Source organism: Helianthus annuus, chromosome 11 (genome assembly GCF_002127325.2).
Source record: "Helianthus annuus cultivar XRQ/B chromosome 11, HanXRQr2.0-SUNRISE, whole genome shotgun sequence".
Classification (NCBI taxonomy): domain Eukaryota; kingdom Viridiplantae; phylum Streptophyta; class Magnoliopsida; order Asterales; family Asteraceae; genus Helianthus; species Helianthus annuus.
This window is the reverse complement of record NC_035443.2, coordinates 166563638-166581420: the sequence shown is the minus strand read 5'-3', so window position 1 is coordinate 166581420 and position 17783 is coordinate 166563638. Positions and strand designations below refer to the sequence as shown.

General features: G+C 36.7%; 3 protein-coding genes across 3 annotated transcripts; 2 read left to right on the top strand and 1 right to left on the bottom strand.

Moving 5' to 3' along the window:
* Positions 1-81: 81 nt before the first annotated feature.
* LOC110890986 (high-affinity nitrate transporter 2.1) lies at positions 82-2709 on the top strand. Its single transcript, XM_022138645.2, has 3 exons — positions 82-1342; positions 1431-1546; positions 1920-2709. The coding sequence occupies exons 1-3, from the start codon at positions 533-535 to the stop codon at positions 2584-2586; spliced, it is 1593 nt and encodes a 530-aa protein (XP_021994337.1). The 5' UTR covers positions 82-532; the 3' UTR covers positions 2587-2709.
* Positions 2710-7825: 5116 nt separating this feature from the next.
* On the top strand, positions 7826-11137 carry LOC110890985 (protein FAR1-RELATED SEQUENCE 5-like). Its single transcript, XM_022138643.2, has 5 exons — positions 7826-7958; positions 8247-9042; positions 9138-9396; positions 9673-10230; positions 10389-11137. The coding sequence occupies exons 1-5, from the start codon at positions 7937-7939 to the stop codon at positions 11016-11018; spliced, it is 2265 nt and encodes a 754-aa protein (XP_021994335.1). The 5' UTR covers positions 7826-7936; the 3' UTR covers positions 11019-11137.
* A 4428-nt stretch (positions 11138-15565) lies between these two features.
* Positions 15566-17123, bottom strand: LOC118484123. The gene is made up of 3 exons (XM_035980038.1): positions 16806-17123; positions 16652-16714; positions 15566-16078 (listed from the first exon to the last, which is right to left on the bottom strand). The coding sequence occupies exons 1-3, from the start codon at positions 16894-16896 to the stop codon at positions 15714-15716; spliced, it is 519 nt and encodes a 172-aa protein (XP_035835931.1). The 5' UTR covers positions 16897-17123; the 3' UTR covers positions 15566-15713.
* Between the last annotated feature and the right edge of the window lie 660 nt (positions 17124-17783).

The window sequence follows — 17783 nt, the reverse complement described above, 5'->3', positions numbered from 1 at the left end:
AAGAGTTCACAGCTTCGTTCGAGTGTATATGGAGTTGACCAACTCAAACTATCTGGATTTAGCCGAGCAATACCATAATTGTTTTTTGAATAGCGATGCAATTATATATTTAATGTTGAGAAAAAAATTAACAGCTTCATTAGCTGGACCTGAACTTATAAGCTATCATGTAGTTTCCTATAAGATATCTTATATATGGTTTGACCAACATGTTGTTAATTTGTGGTGGGTGTCTTTTGGAAGATCCGATAAGCCAAAATGCTGACATCTTCATTATATATGCGGCGAAGGGATTCCTTAAAAAAGTATATCCCCAACCTTTCGGAAATATCCATTAGCCACAAAAATTTATCCCTTTTCCTTTGTCAACCATTTAACCATATATACAAATCTAAGCACTTCTCGTACATTATATCTACCTGCGTTATAAGATTCTAAACATTACCTATATAAACACATCCTAGTGACCTCTAAAACATATCACCAACACAACCAAAACATTTAGTTTCACGTCCCACAGAAATTAAAGACAATGCCTGAGATTGAAGGTTCTCCTGGAACTTCAATGCATGGAGTTACCGGTCGAGAACCGGTATTAGTCTTCTCGGTCGGCTCTCCGATGGTACACACCGATCGCACCGCAAAATTCGACCTACCAGTGGACTCTGAACACAAAGCAACTGTTTTCAAACTATTCTCATTTGCAAACCCTCACATGAGAACTTTCCACCTCTCATGGATATCATTCTTCACCACCTTCATCTCCACCTTTGCGGCCGCTCCGCTGGTCCCCATCATCCGCGACAACCTCGATCTTACGAAAGCCGACATAGGGAACGCTGGTGTGGCATCTGTATCTGGTAGTATTTTCTCGAGGCTGGCCATGGGCGCGGTCTGTGACTTGTTGGGGCCTCGCTACGGCTGCGCCTTCCTCATTATGTTGTCCGCACCCACGGTCTTTTGCATGTCATTTGTTAACGACGCTAGCGGCTACATAGCCGTTAGGTTCATGATCGGGTTCTCTTTAGCTACGTTTGTGTCATGTCAGTACTGGATGAGTACTATGTTCAACAGCAAGATTATCGGGCTTGTGAATGGAACCGCGGCTGGGTGGGGCAACATGGGAGGCGGTGCAACACAGCTTCTTATGCCGGTGTTGTTCGAGATCATCAAGAAGGCGGGTGCGACTCCGTTCACGGCGTGGAGGATTGCATTTTTCATACCGGGGTGGTTTAATGTGATTATGGGTATATTGGTGTTGACTCTTGGTCAAGATTTACCTGATGGTAACCTTGGTGCCCTTCAGAAGAAAGGTGATGTGGCCAAAGATAAATTCGGCAAGGTACACTAGCTAGAATATTGTTCATACCTAATTAGCTAGGGTTTTCAGTTCATCAGTTTATTATGTCTAATAATTTTAAATTTGTCAGGTTTTATGGTATGCTGTGACAAACTATAGGACATGGATCTTTGTTCTTCTCTATGGTTACTCCATGGGTGTCGAGTTAACAATCGATAATGTGATTGCTGAATACTTCTACGACAGGTATACTTTGTTTTATAATTTTGATACAAGCTTTCTTGGCTTTTCATTACAAGCTTAATTACTACATGCAATTGTCTAGTTTGTACTAATTATCAGACTTATTAATATATAGAAGTTGCTTTTTGCATGATATATAAAATTAGGACTTCCATTAAAAAATAATGAATTATGTTGATTAGTATGTATGAACCTTTAATATATTTTTTATATGAGTGGGACACAACAAATACATATGATGCCAGCTGAAGTGACATCTATGAATAAAATCCAAATATTAAATTAAAATTAAAATTAAAATCACTACAAATAAGAACTACTTGATCTAAAATTAAAAAAAAAAATAACCCGTGTTTTGTGTTGTTTGTAATTACAGATTTGACCTAAAACTTCACCTTGCCGGAATCATTGCGGCCTGCTTCGGAATGGCAAACCTTCTAGCTCGTCCCTTTGGAGGGTTCACATCGGATTACATGGCGAAGCGATTCGGAATGCGTGGTCGCCTTTGGAACCTATGGCTCCTTCAAACTGCGGGGGGTGTCTGCTGCGTGTGCCTCGGTCTAGTCGGCTCGTTGCCATTAGCCATCACATTTATGATGCTCTTTTCCATCGGAGCACAGGCCGCATGTGGAGCAACATTCGGCATCATTCCTTTCATTTCTCGCCGATCACTTGGTATCATATCCGGAATGACTGGGGCGGGTGGCAACTTCGGGTCAGGGCTAACCCAATTGATATTCTTTGCCAATGCATCTTTCTCAACGGAACACGGGTTGACGTACATGGGTATCATGATTATATGTTGTACAATTCCTGTGGGCTTTGTCCACTTCCCTCAATGGGGGAGCATGTTTTTTCCTCCTAGTCAAGACATAGTAAAAGGTAGTGAAGAGCATTACTATGTTTCCGAGTGGACCGAGGAGGAGAAGCAGAAAGGGATGCACCAAGCAAGTCTTAAGTTCGCAGAAAACAGCCGGTCAGAGCGTGGAGGGAAGGTGGCGTCGGCTCCAACGCCACCGGAGAACACTCCCAACCGAGTTTGATTTCCAACAATTTTTAGATCTTCATCATTTAAGGATATGTAATTACTTATATGTTTGAACAAAAAAATATGTCTATGTATAATTTTACCTAAATATCAATGATATAAGTTTTTCTCATTTTAATCTAAGTCGTCCATAAGTTTTGAAATAAGTTACTAATTTATGAATTAAAAGAGTACGCATTAGCAACACCGAATGCAAGCTAGCCACTCAAACAATCCAGAATCCAGGCAATGCATACAAAATAATAGTTAAAGCAGTCCATTTGAGATTGCTCTTACTAAATATATTAGCCAAACCTAAGTGATGACTGGGTTGGGGCAAGCACTTCTTCCCCTCTGCATAAAGAACACATGGACCAACTAGAAATAGGGAAATATTGTATAAATGACCAAATTTTAAAAGAGTGTGCCTATTGGCACACTAAAGTGCCTATTGGCACACCAAACCCTAGCAAAAGTTAGGGTTTATCTACGCTGCGTATTGGTCAATACGCAGCCTATAAGGTTAACCCTAGACGCTGCGTATTGACCAATACGCAGCGTAGATAAACCATAGATCTCAGTGCCTGATTACCAATCATTGCACAGAAAACAAGGTCCCTATACGCTGCGTATTGACCAATACGCAGCGTATACAAAACTGATGCACATTTGGGGTCATTTTGGTAGGTTTGAAGTGTCAAATTTTTGCCAGGTTTCTATACGCTGCGTATTGACCAATACGCAGCGTATATAAACTTGGTAAAATTTGACACTTCATACCTGGAAACATTTTGTGTCAATTTCAGAAACATAAGGGACCATTATTGTAAATCCTGGAAACATCAGGGACCATTTATCTAAATTATCAAACATTAGGGACCATTTTTGTAATTTCATGAAACTTCAGGGACCATTTTTATAAAAAATGAAACACCAGGGACCAAAGTGTAAATATATATAAAATCAGTATAAAAAGGGGGTCTTCTTTAAAGAACCGGCCCTTAGCATGAATCGAACTCGTGACCTATCATTTAGAACCGTAACGCCTTAACCAGTTTATCCTCCGTTCCGGAGCTGTTAGAACATGGAACTTAATTCTTATATGCAGTGACTCCTAATACGCTGCGTATTGACCTATACGAATCGTATACTGACACTTTGTATACGCTGCGTATTGGTCAATACGCAGCGTATAAAGCCTTCTGAACTTTAAATTCACACAGAACCTGTTATGTTCCAGAGACACTTGTTAGAACATGGAACTTAATTCTTATATTTTTTTTTATTATTTAGTCGACGTCGTCCGTAAGGCGCGTACGGGCCTAACGAGCGTCGAAACTAAGCCCGTCGTTAAACGGACTTAGTTTCGACGCTCGTTAGGCCCGTACGCGCCTTACGGACGACGTCGACTAAATAATATTTTTTTTATTATTTAGTCGACGTCGTCCGTAAGGCGCGTACGGGCCTAACGAGCGTCGAAACTAAGCCCGTCGTTGCCCGTTAGGCCCGTACGCGCCTTACGGATGATAAATTTACAAAAATGGTCCCTGAGGTTTGATGTGTTTACAAAATTGGTCCCTGAGGTTTGATGAATTTACAAAAATGGTCCCTGGTGTTTCCAGGATTTACAAAAATGGTCCCTGGTCAATTTCTGAAACACAAGGTATCCACCATCACCCCCGTATCCACCATCACCACCGTATCCACTGTAACTTCCGTATCCACCTTCATCCCCGTATACCCCATAACCCGGATACGATTGCTGCGTCGGGTAATATGGTTCATCAACAGGTGCATTCTCAGCACCGTATCCACTTTGTTGCACGTACGGAGATTCATACCCGTATCCGTAATCTGGACACACTTGATGCGCCGGGTAATTTGGTTCATCAACAGGTGGAGTGGGAGTCTTGTTCAAGTCTGGCAACTGTGTTTCTTGAACAACAGGGACTCTAGACACAACCTCCTCCTCCTCATTGGCAGCATTTGATCCCCATGTATCGTTAGAATAGCGATTACCGAAATAATTATCCTTCCAAAATGATGACATTTTAACAAGGTTGAACCAAAAACTAACAATTTACTGAGGAAGAAGATGAAAAGGAAAGCAAAGTATATGTCGGATGATGGGTAACACATATGAATGGAGGGATAAATAGACTTTCATCTGGCATGTCAATACGCAGCGTATTGATCCCTACTCACCGTATTACTTTATTCACGTGCCCTGGACAACATCGTATCAGGTCAAATCAGTCTGTCAATACGGTGCGTATTGATCAATACGCACCCTATGTTAGGCTGATTTGACATGGTACGAGGTTTGACTGTCTGGTCGTGTACCTACCACTTATATACGCTGCGTATTGACCAATACGCAGCGTATTTAGGTAACCCTATACGCTGCGTATTGGTCAATACGCAGCGTATGTAAACCCTAAGTGTGCAGATAGCCTGCCTTGGTGTGCAGATAGTGAGAGCCTTTTAAAAATGCATATCTTGAGATAAGTACCATATTTTGAGACAAGTACGAAAGTTTAAAGGGACATATCTTAGAATAAGTACCCTATTTTTTTACTATCTCTAATGTAGAAAATTAGGGTTTTTCCTATACGCATGTTGTCGCGCTATATTTTGTGTATCTTTCCCCTTTTTTCTAGTAACAATATTTTAAAACTAAAACGACAAGTGTGGTCATTTATCCCCATGTGCGGCAAGTGTGGTCATTTATCCCCGTACGTGTGCGGCAGAAGTTTGTGCATCATCGATTTGGTTGGTCGACAACCATAAAAGCAAAGCTGATACCGATTTTGATGATGACAAAATACCGGCAATGATAGCATGATAACTTGTAAAAGTAGGCACTTCAAAAGATATTTGTGGAAAACAACAATGATTTTAACAATTATTTTTGTCATTTTTACACTAAAATATTGAATGCCAAGCCAAATAAGTAAATGGCCATCATTTTGTGTTCCTTTGGCGAGAGCTCAGTTTGTAATGTTTTATTTCTTTAAGGTAGCGTCATTCGCTTTAGCAATCAGAAAAACATGATACTTTTTAGTTTGTTTTAGAGTAAATTGCCATTTTAGTTCCTGAGTTTTGTCCAAATTTGTCATTTTAGCCCAAATAGTTTTTTTTTGCCTCTAAGTCCCTGACTTTTCCCTTTTATTGCCATTTTGATCACATTCACTAACTCCATCCAAAAACTCCATCTTTAACCAGGGGTATTTTGGGGATTTTCATTTTAAATGTTTTCAATTGCCATTTTGATCCAATTCCAAAAAATCAAAAAAATTCCAAAAAATTCTAAAAAATCATATAAATTCTGAAAAATCATAAAAATTCTAAAAAATTCTAAAAAAATACAAAAAATCCGTTTCGCCGCGAACTGTTTCGAACCCGAACCGTTTCAAGCTGAACCGTTTCGACGCGAACCGTTTCGACCCGAACCGTTTCGAGCTGAGCCGTTTCGACGCGAACCGTTTCGACCCGTACCGTTTCGACCTGAACCGTTTCGAGTTGAACCGTTTCGACGCGAACCGTTTCGACCCGTACCGTTTCGACCCGAACCGTTTCGAGCTGAACCGTTTCGACGCGAACCGTTTCGACTCGTACCGTTTCGACCCGAACCGTTTCGACCTGAGCCGTTTCGACGCGAACCGTTTCGACCCATACCGTTTTGACCCGAACCGTTTCAAGCTGAGCCGTTTCGACGCGAACCGTTTCTACCCGTACCGTTTCAACCCGAACCGTTTCGAGCTGAACCGTTTCGACGCGAACCGTTTCGACCCGTACTGTTTCGAGCTGAACCGTTTCGACGCGATCCGTTTCGAGCTGAACCGTTTCGAGCTGAACCGTTTCTAGCTGAACCGTTTCGAGCCGAACCGTTTCTTGCTGAACCGTTTCAAACCGAACCGTTTCGAGCTGAACCGTTTCGACGCGAACCGTTTCGACCCGTATCGTTTCGACCCGAACCGTTTCGAGGCACGGTTCGCGTCGAAACGGTTCGGTTCGAAACGGTTCAGCTAGAAACGGTTCGGCTCGAAACGGTTCGGCTCGAAACGGTACGGGTCGAAACGGTTCGCGTCGAAACGGTTCGCGTCGAAACGGTACGGGTCGAAACGGTTCGCGTCGAAACGGTTCGCGTCGAAACGGTTCGGGTCGAAACGGTACGGGTCGAAACGGTTCGCGTCTAAACGGTTCAGCTCGAAACGGTTCGGGTTCAAAACGGTTCGCGCCGAAACGGATTTTTTGGATTTTTTAGAATTTTTATGATTTTTTAGAATTTTTTGGAATTTTTTTGATTTTTTGGAATTGGATCAAAATAGCAATTGAAAACATTTAAAATGAAAATCCCCAAAATACCCCTGGTTAAAGATGGAGTTTTTGGATGGAGTTAGTGTATGTGATCAAAATGGCAACAAAAGTAAAAAGTCAGGGACCAAGAGGCAAAAAAAACTATTTGAATTAAAATGGCAAATTTAGACAAAACTCAGAGACTAAAATGGCAATTTACTCTTTGTTTTATTCGACTCAGTTTTTTAAATGCTAGACTTATATTTAGTGTACTTTTGAATTTCGTAATGATTTTATATAAATTAAACTCTAAATCTAGTCTTCTTTAGGTCTACATTTTATTTCTAGCTGATTATATATTAAAAGATTTCAATTTCTACATAAAAGTTGGATTGACTATTTTGAATACCCAATATATCACGATTAAATGTCATATATTAACATTAAGTTAATAATTTTAATTAATTAGTTATGCATCGAAACTTAGAATCTTTGTTATTATATAATTGAACTAGGTTATAACCCCGTGTATTACACGGGTTGAGTAAATAAATTTATATAATAAATAATAAAATATTATATATTTAAAAATTTCTTTTATTACACGGGTTGAATAAATATAATTTTATATATTAAATAATAAAAAGTTATATATATATATATAGGTAGAGGTTCAACTAAGAATTTAACCTTCCCTAAGTTTCCTAAGAAGCAATCTTGAGCTTACATGTGGCAATCTCATTAATTTAGATGAAAGGGTAATATTGGAAAATGCAAATTTCAAACAGATCTGTACTTAGTTCTAATCACACGATTTTCATTCCTTCTTTCATATTTTTCATTCATTCATTCATTGAGCTTACCAATTTCATCGAGATCGTTTTCATCTAAATCAATCGCAAATCTCAATCTCAATCCTGCTGAATCGTTGATCGTTTTCATCGATTTGCCGGTACCTGCGAGATTGAGATCAATCCTGCTGAATCGTTCATCGTTTTCATCGATTTGCTGGAACCCTAGCTCCTCTGTTCATTCATTGATTTGCTGATTTATCCTCCTCTATTTTAATGATGTCTACTACTGTCGATGGTAAAATACCTTCTAGTTTTAATTTCATCTACTTTTTAGGTTTTTAGTTTTGATCTAAGTTGTGCTGGTTTTTATTTAAAAGTGTAGTTCTGAAGTTGTGCTGGTTTTTTGAAGTTGTGCTGTTTTTTTTATATTACATCATATTTTAAAGTGTAGGTTTGTAAAGTTGTGCTGATATCTTTATTTTGTGCTAGTTTGTCTGGTAAAGTTGTGCTTGTTTTTTGTGCTGGTTTATTGTAAAGTTTGTGCTGATATCTTTTATTTGTTCTGGTTTTTTGATTTGTTCAGGAGTTCGTATCTGTCCAACTACTGGTAATCAGTATTATACTCCTATTGTTCCAGATTCTTCCAAACCTGTAGTTGGTATGCATTTCCAGTCAATTGATTCTGCCTTTAATTTCTATAAGAAGTATGCTAAGTTATCTGGGTTTGAGGGTCGAAAGCATACTCAATCTTCAAAAAATGGTGTTGTGATTAGAAAGTACTTTGTTTGTGCGAAAGAGGGTTCAGCGACATCCTGTGCTGTTGACACGGTAAATGATAGTGTTGGTGCTGATAAAAAGTTAAATGACCGAAGGAGGAGACCTTCTAAACGTACCGGATGTAAGGCACACATCCGTTTGTCTTTAACTCCAAAAAATACTTATAGAATTTCTCATGTATTTGAGGAGCATAATCATTCTTTTGTTGATGAAGAGGATTATCATCTTTTAGCTTCGTCTAGAAAGTTGACATTCACTGAAGAGCAACCGCTTTCTGATTTTTCTGAGATGAATATTGGTCCAGTTAGGGCATTCAACCTTATGAGAAAGATTCGTGGTGGATTTGATAAGGTTGGAGTGACGTCTACTGATTGTAAAAATTTTAAAAGAGATATTAATTTGTTCATTGGAGAGTTTGATGTGGATATGGCTGTCCAACGTCTTATGAAGAAGAAGCTGTATTTGCCGAATTTTTCTTGTGAATTTTATTGTGATGAAAAAGGTGCTCTTGCTGGATTATTTTGGGCTGATGAAGAAATGAAACTGAATTATGAGGTCTTTGGGGATGTTATGTCTTTTGATGCTACGTTCCGTACGAACAGGTATTTTATTCACTTTTTGTAGATCATTTATTCATATTTTTATTAAACTAGCACAATTCAGCAAGCAGTTGTAATATAATCAATTCAATTTTTAGGTATGACTTGGTATTTGTTCCGTTCACTGGAATCGATAATCATCATCACAATGTCACGTTTGCTGGTTCTTTGTTAGCATCTGAAACTGCTGAATCATATAAATGGCTTCTTCAAAGTTTTTTGAAGGCTTTTGGTGTTGCACCTAAGGTGGTTGTGACTGATCAGGACGCTGCAATGAAAATTGCCATCCGAGATGTTTTCCCAGATACCAGACATCGTTTGTGTATGTGGCATATAATGATCAAAGTTTCTGAAAAGGTAACTTTCTTAAACCAGCACACTTTTAGCATATAAACCAGCACACTTTAAACAATCCATTTAAACCAGCACACTTTAGCATATAAACCAGCACACTTTTAAACCAGCACACTTTGTCATATAACTCAGCACACTTTTAAACCAGCACACTTTCTTTAAACCATCACAGTTTAAGCATCATAGTTTAAGTTTATACATCAACTAGCATCATATAAACCAGCACATTTTAGGATTTGTTTGCTGTTTTAATATACTAATTATTTTTTTTTGTTATAGGTTGGTACTGAGCTATCACAAGATGAGGTTTTTAAAGAAGATATATGTGATGTTGTATGGACTGATGCTCTTGAACCAGCACAGTTTGAGACACAATGGTGTGATTTAATGATTAAGTACAACCTTACTAGTAACAGCTGGCTGTCTGATATGTACAACCTCAGATCAGATTGGATTCCTGCATACTATCGTCATGAACATATGTCCGGTCTTATGCGTACAACATCTAGGTCTGAGAGTGAAAATCATTTTTTTGGTCAATTAACCAACACAAAATTGTCATTAGTTGAGTTTTTGAGCCATTTTGATACTGCAATGGAATCTCAGAGGTTTAAGCGCAGCAAACGTGATCATGATACCAGATACACACAACCTCGCATGAAAACCAATTATGAATTGGAACTGGAAGCTGCAAAGATTTATACTCGGGGGATATTTTTTGATGTTCAAGAAGAAATTCGACTTGCTTGCAAGAATTGTATGTGCAGGCGTGAAGAAGAAGTTGGTGATTCAATTAAGTTTTATATTCTACAGGTCAATCTTCCTGGCCTTCATGAGGTATTTATTTATACCTTTAGTAGCACAAACATGTTCTGCTTTTTACAATACATTTTAAGTAGCACAGTGATTTATATTTACAATTAGAATTTTACATATATAAACCAGCACACTTTTGTTATAAACTAGCACAATATAAGCATTTGTTATTTGTGTAGGTTCTTTTTACTCCTAAGGATATGGTAATTAAATGCAGCTGCAACCGATATGAGCAGTATGGTTTGCTATGTAGGCATGCCTTTTGTGTTCTTCGTCTTTGTGGTATAAAGGAGTTCCCTAAAAAATATGTTATGGGGCGTTGGACAAGAGATGTTGTTCCAAAAAAGACAAAAGTTTCGAGTTTTGATCAAAATGCTGCTGGTAATCAAGTTGAACATGCTTCCAGCATTGTGCGTGAGATAATGACTGCAACTGAACATATTGTTAACCGTCTTGTTACAAATATTGACCTGTTATCGTTGTATAGAGACCAAGTGATCGAGTCGAAGTTGAAGGTTGATTCTGCTGACCTTCCTGCAGAATCACTTGACAAGAATGCAAGATTAGCTAATATTCTTCATGCTGATCAGCCATGTTCATCGTCTTCTGCTACCATTCTTCCACCTAGTGGTATTAGAAACAAGGGGTGTGGTTCAAACAAACGCTTAAAGTCTTTTCGTGAGGTATCATCTTCAAGAATATCAAAGAAAACTAAAACTAGAGGTTGTTTGATATGTGGAGGTCATGGACATAATAGTCGGACTTGTAAGATGAAGACTACTGTTGCTGATTCCCAGAAGAGCAGTTAGTCGTGTGTCTTGGAAATCATGATATTTGGATTTGTTATTTTTTTCATTTCAGTTTGGATTTCTTGTATTCTTATTATGTTTACAACATTCAACCAGCACATTATTAGTTTTTGTTGATTTTGTAAATGCAATTGTCAAGAATTTGATTTTTCAACATTCAATATACTGTTTAAAACCAGCACAATTTTAAACTTTGTTTTTTAAAACCAGCACAATTTTAAACTTTGTTCTTTAAAACCAGCACAATTATAAAACCAACACAATTTTAAACTTCTTCTATGAAACCATCACATATTGTCATAGTGAAACCAGCACAATATTAATTGTAAAACCAGCATAAAATTAACTTTCCTAATATAACTGTTAAAGCAGTACAATGTAATTGTTAAACCAGCACCATATTAATTGTTAAACCAGCACAAAATATTACAGACAACTACCAAACTAATGTTATATTGTTCAACCAACACAATCAATATTTCTGGTTCAATCTGTCATTGATTTTCGTTTCCGCATTTTTCTTGCATTCCTCTTTCTTTTCAGGCTCCATCTTCTCATACTTCTCTAACAGTTCCATCATTTCACCTTTCGCTAAGTTGATGTCGGATAAAAGTATTTTGCTTAAATACTTGTATCTCAGTTCAACCAACTCTTTGTCTTGTTCCGGTGACTCTTTCGACAGCCCACTATCCCATTCCTTCTTGCTCACATGATTCCCTGTGTATGTCTCCATGTGTCTCATTGCAAAGACACCACAATCTACAAAGTTCTTTTCTGTTTGCCACGACATTTTCATTATTTCTGGTTCCAAGGGCGACATCTTTGTGTGCATTGTTGGGTATTCAACTTCAAGGTAATCACATACAATTTCTTTCTGTAATTTGAAAATTTTCAAAATCAAAATCCCTAAGCATCACAAATATAATTAAAATAAACAACACAGAATTAATGGGCATCAATATATTACCACTCTTTTAGCACGTGCCATTTTTTGTGCTTTTGCTTTCCCTTTCATGTTGTCTATAATCTTGATGGCTTCTCCCTTGAAATCAAAACATACAATGTAGTAGTGCTTGTGTTGTAGTATTGGAATGAACAACATGTCCACTTTCCTAATAGTTCCAAACTCGGTAGTCATCAATGTCGCGGCAATGTTTTCTCTGAAATTTTGTGTGCAGGTCTTTTGTTCAGTTTTGGTTTGAAGTTGTTTTCTCCCTGCACAGAAACCAGCACAATGTGTTATAAACCAGCACCAGCACAATGTGTTATGAACCAGCACAATAATAGCATTTCATATATTAGACTAACCAGCTATTAATAAAACATTAATATTTCAAAACCAGCACAATGTGTAATAATCCAGCACATTTTGTTAAATGTGCTTTTTCTAATCTGTTATTAAAACCAGCACATATTAGAAAACATACCAGCATGTTGCATGGGCAGAAAACTCTTGCCGGCGAACCTTTGCTTCTGTAGACCTCTTCACTGTTTAGTACCAATGACCAAGCTGTTAGGACTTGGACATGTATGTATAAGTTCGGGTGAAGCGACTCCAGACATACCCTTGAAAGGTTTGTGTTAAATGCTGTCTCAAATATAAACACCCTGCATTGTTGTAATACACATTAGTTTAAATACTTATTTTTATCCAATTAAGATTTTGTTGGTTTTTATACTTACCAGGGGTCGTCAACTGTCGAGAACATCCATTCGGCTATCCTTACTTCAATTTTTTCAGTTTTTGTTTTTATTTGTACAACTCGCTGCATATATGGTGAACATAAAGGTTCGGCAGGGTGAGTTGTACGTTTGCTTTTCTTCTGGTCTCCGGCGTTTAGGTCTTCACCTATGAATTCTTGTTTTTCACTGTCTTTTTTGGGTTCCTTTTCTGGTGTTTTAAAAACCTCTCCTTACTGTGCTGGTTGACCAGCAGCCTCATTTCCTTCTTTCTTTGCTGGTTGGCCAGCAGTGTCACTTTCTCCCTTTGGTGGTTCATTAGCATCTTCACCTCCTTTCTTTGTTGTTTCCCCATCAGGTTTACCATCTTTAACCTTTTCTCCACCTGCATCCTTTTCTTCTTCACCTATGAATTCTTGTTTTTCACTGTCTTTTTTGGTTTCATTTTCTGGTGTTTTAAAAACCTCTCCTTGCTGTGCTGGTTGACCAGCAGCCTCATTTCCTTCTTTCTTTGCTGGTTGACCAGCAGTGTCACTTTCTCCCTTTGGTGGTTCATTAGCATCTTCACCTCCTTTCTTTGTTGTTTCCCCATCAGGTTTACCATCTTTAACCTTTTCTCCACCTGCATCCTTTTCTTCTTCACCACCAACTCCATGATCAGCACCATCTTTTTTGCTGCTTGCTACCTGTTCTGCCTTTTCTATTTCTTTTATAATCTCTGGCCACATTGAACTGGTGATTCTGAAAGGAGTTGAATCAAATTGTGAGACCACCATTTTTTTTTGTGATTGGGTAAGTTTAACTTCATTCCCTTCTTCCTTTTCATTCCCTCCTTCTGTCTTCTCTCCACTTCCTCCTTTTTTCTTTTCTTCATTCCCTGCTTCTGATTCTTGCTTCTCGAAATTGTACTTTTCACCATATACTACCAATCTTTTTCTCCACTCATCCACAGCATCCACAACCTCCTCACCTTTGTACTTTGTTAAACATTCTGCAATCATTTCGTGTGTTTCTTTGACATGCATGTCCAGCTCTTTTGTTTTGGATTTTATCAGACAAATCCATTCCTGAAAAGATAACCAGCACATTCTTTTTATAAAGTAGCACAAATTGTAAAAGTAGCACATTCTTTTTATAAAGTAGCACAAATTGTAAAAGTAGCACATTTTCCATTTTTATTTTTACATACACATGATAAAAGTTTACAATAAAAGTAGCACATTTCAAACTAGCACAGTTTTATAATCCATTTAAACAAGCACACTTTAGCACATAACTCAGCACAATTTCACATTCCAAATTCTAACATTAAACTAACATATACTAGGTATAAACTAGCACAATTTAACATTCCAAACACTAAATGTCATAAAAGTAACACATTTTTTTAACAAATGTCATAAAAGTAGCACATTTTTTCAATAACCATCTAAACCAGCACTTTTTTCAGTAATACTACAGATAAACACAATAAAATAGAAATTACCACTCCACTTGTTGGATTTGTAGGTGGAATTTGTGAGAGTTTTTCCTGGGATTGTGGAATGTCCAAACTTTGTGTAATGTCTAGAGATTCTGGGAAGTCACTAAAGTAATGATTTCTAGCTTCATCAGTTTCCTTTGAGATTTGTTGATATGTGGATAGAGGTTGTTCAGCTGGTGCTTTTTTCTTTATCTTCAGTTTTACCTTCAAATTCTTTCGTTTTTCACCAGTTGTTGCTGCTTTCAAACTTATTTTCTTCTTACTCTTCACCACCTTTTGAGTAGGTGTTTGTCTTGTCAAGGTGAGTTTCTGTGCTGGTTTCCCATCTTTTTCACTTCTCTTTCTTTTATTGCTTTTCACCACCGGATCAAGCTTTTTAATTGTATCATTTTTATGATACATTACATCTGGTATCATCTTCTGTGTTGGATTTGTTCTTTGGTATGTATCATGCGCATAAACCAACTGATTGATTTACAAGTTAGTTTTTGTTATTATGTTTGATAAAAAACAATAAATATAAATCATTTTTAGATAACTACAACATACCACTAGAAATGTTATCGGTCCGATGTAATGTGCTGCTTTAGATTGGAACCAGCTTGTTGTCTTTCTGTTCAAGCAGTCGATCACGTAGCTGCACCAGTCAACATCCTTAATATCTACATCAGGTTGCAATGTTGTAAGGAATTTCATGTTGACGTTGCCACCGTGTGTGAGCTCTGCCATTATTGAGTTGAACATTACAAGAAAGTTCAGTTGAAATAGCCTTCCACTCTCCTTCTGTTCTTTCACAACATGAATAATATGATGCATTTTTGGCAGTTCATCATCAATTTCAAATTGATTTCTAAACTCTGCAACAACTGGATCACTCATTGATGGTTTACTCAACTCCTTAACCTTCACTTTACCCATTGGTATGCCAAGAACTTCTTGTACTAGGTTAGGTGTTATCACTACATTATGTGTACCTAGATTCAGTGTGTTGATTGTAGGTTCATAATTGTTAGTGAGCCAGTATCCCAGATCAGTTGGTATTTTTGTTATATCAAAGTTCTTCATGCTTTCAAATCCCATGTTATCTACTTCTGCTTTCTGTTCGTCAGATAACATTTGCATGAATTCAGCAAGGTTTTTTGGGCTGTTCCTGATTCTAATTCTTTTTTTCTTATCAAATTCCTTGAAAAGTGTTAATCGTATAGGTTCAACGTTTGTGGCAACAGCTTTTAGTGCTGTTTTTTGTTTCTTTTCCGGTTGTTCGAAGTCACTGTCTGATGAGCCTGCAAGTAATTTCAGAAGAAACATAGTAACCAGCACAAGTTATAAAGTGTACTATATATTAAAAAAACAATAACCAGTACCATTTTGATCATTTAATACATAATAAACCATGATTTTTATAATTCAAAACATCATTGTTACATAAGGTTCAGAAAAACATGATCATAATACATAACAGCATTGATAACATTAGAAAACTAAAACAAACAACATAAACATGATGATCATAGCAGGAGCTGGCTAGATTGCTACTTCCTTCCAAAATTCTTGACTGAGATTATAGGTTTTTCCTCATCTTCTTCATGTTTAGGTTGTAGGATGGGCATCTTTTGTTTTTCATCATCTTCTTCTTTTTTGGGTTGTACAACTGAGATTTCAGGTTTCTCATCAATCTCTTCTTTTATGGGATCTGAAGGTTCACCACCAGAAGTAGGATGATTGGTATAGTTTGGCCCCCAGATTGCTACTTCATTCCAAAATTTCGGACTCATATAATATTCCTTTTTTGTTGGTCTTACAACTTTTAGTGGAATGGGATGCAAAGGTTCATTATCAAAAGTAGGGATTGGTTCTCCTGGTTGTACAATTTGTAGTGGTTTGGGATTGTACAGCTCTGTTTTCACACACAAAAAAGCAACTGAAACTTATATTACTTATCTCCTGAATTTAAAAGTAGCACAGTCGGTAAACCAGCACAGATTTGGAACCCAAAAAAACCACTTGTGCTAGTTTCTTCTAAAACACTAAAGTAGCACAGACGGTAAACCAACTAGAATTTGTGCTAGTTTACTAGAAAACACTAAACCCTTTGTGCTAGTTTCTTCTAAAGCAATAAACTAGCACAAATAGTAAACTAGCACAGATAGTAAACCAGCACATATTTGGAACCCAAAAAACCAACTAGAACTTTGTGCTAGTTTCTTAAAAAACACTAAACTAGCACGGAAGTTAAACCAGCACCGATTTCAAAACCAGAAAACCAACCACAACTTTGTGCTAGATATTTCTAAAACACTAAACTAGCACATAGGTTAAACCAGCACATAAAATAAACCAGCACAAAAAATAAACCAGCACTATTTCATTAAAACACAACGATGGATCTGTTTTATAAAATGCAGAACATGAATCAGTTTAGACATATTAAAACCCTAGAAATCTGTTCGTTTACAGATCCTTAACAAACCTTCGAAATCGTCATCAGGTTTTGTTTCTTTATGCTTCTGGCTTCTTGTAGATCTCTTAGAACCTGTGTAATCGATTTGATTTCGAAGAAACTTAGAAAAACCGTACAAAATTGAAACGAATACACCAAAATGCAAAAAAAAAATGGAACGTACTCTCTGAATCCATCGTTGATGCTGTTTTTGTTGTTGTTTGTTCGATTTTCGTCTCTCTTATTGTCGATTTTAGGGGACGTTTCTTAGCCATTGGGAAGTTTTGAGAGAGAGTGAAGAAGAACTGTTTTGAATCGTCAATAACTGCTTTCCTTTTTGTCCAGTACTATTTTTTTGTTTATGGCGAAAATACCCCCGCGCGTTTTAATTGTTTACTTATCTAGTTTAATATTAGGGATTTAATCTGGTCCATTGGTTGTTTAAAAACATGGTGTAGATTGCTTCTTAGGCAACTTAGGCAAAATAGGCTTCTTAGGGGAACCGCCCCCTATATATATATAAGAACCATATTGTACGAGTTGAATTAATGTAATTTTGTATACGAAATAAAAAAAATTATATATTTAAAACCACATGTATTACACGGGTTGAATAAATATAATATTGTTTACCAAATAATAAAGTAATACATCTTTAAAATACCTCATTTATTACACGAGTTAAATAAATGTAATTTTATATACCAAATAATAAAAAAGTTAGTAAATGTAATTTTGTATGGTGAAAATAAAAATATTTAATATATTAATACAAAGTTTGGTTTTCGTGATAAATAATTTGTTTTATTTAAAATGTTTTAAATTAACAATTTACAATTTCGGATAATATTTTATTAGAAAAATAGAAGAATGGTATTCGAAATTTAAGGTAGGATAAAATTTAATATTAGTTCATTATTCATTTATTTATTTAATTAATATAAGATAAGTTTGGAAGTGAGGCGAAAAAATCATAAAATAAATACCTACAATGAACGACATGTGTCACACATTAATGTTTTATTATATAGTATAGTATAGATAAAAATTTAGATTGATTTATAGATTATTTTGTTGTAGCAAAATTTGTTAACGAAATTTCAATAAATTTAACCCATTATTTAAAACTTCGTAAATGTATAAATGATAAATAATATTAGTT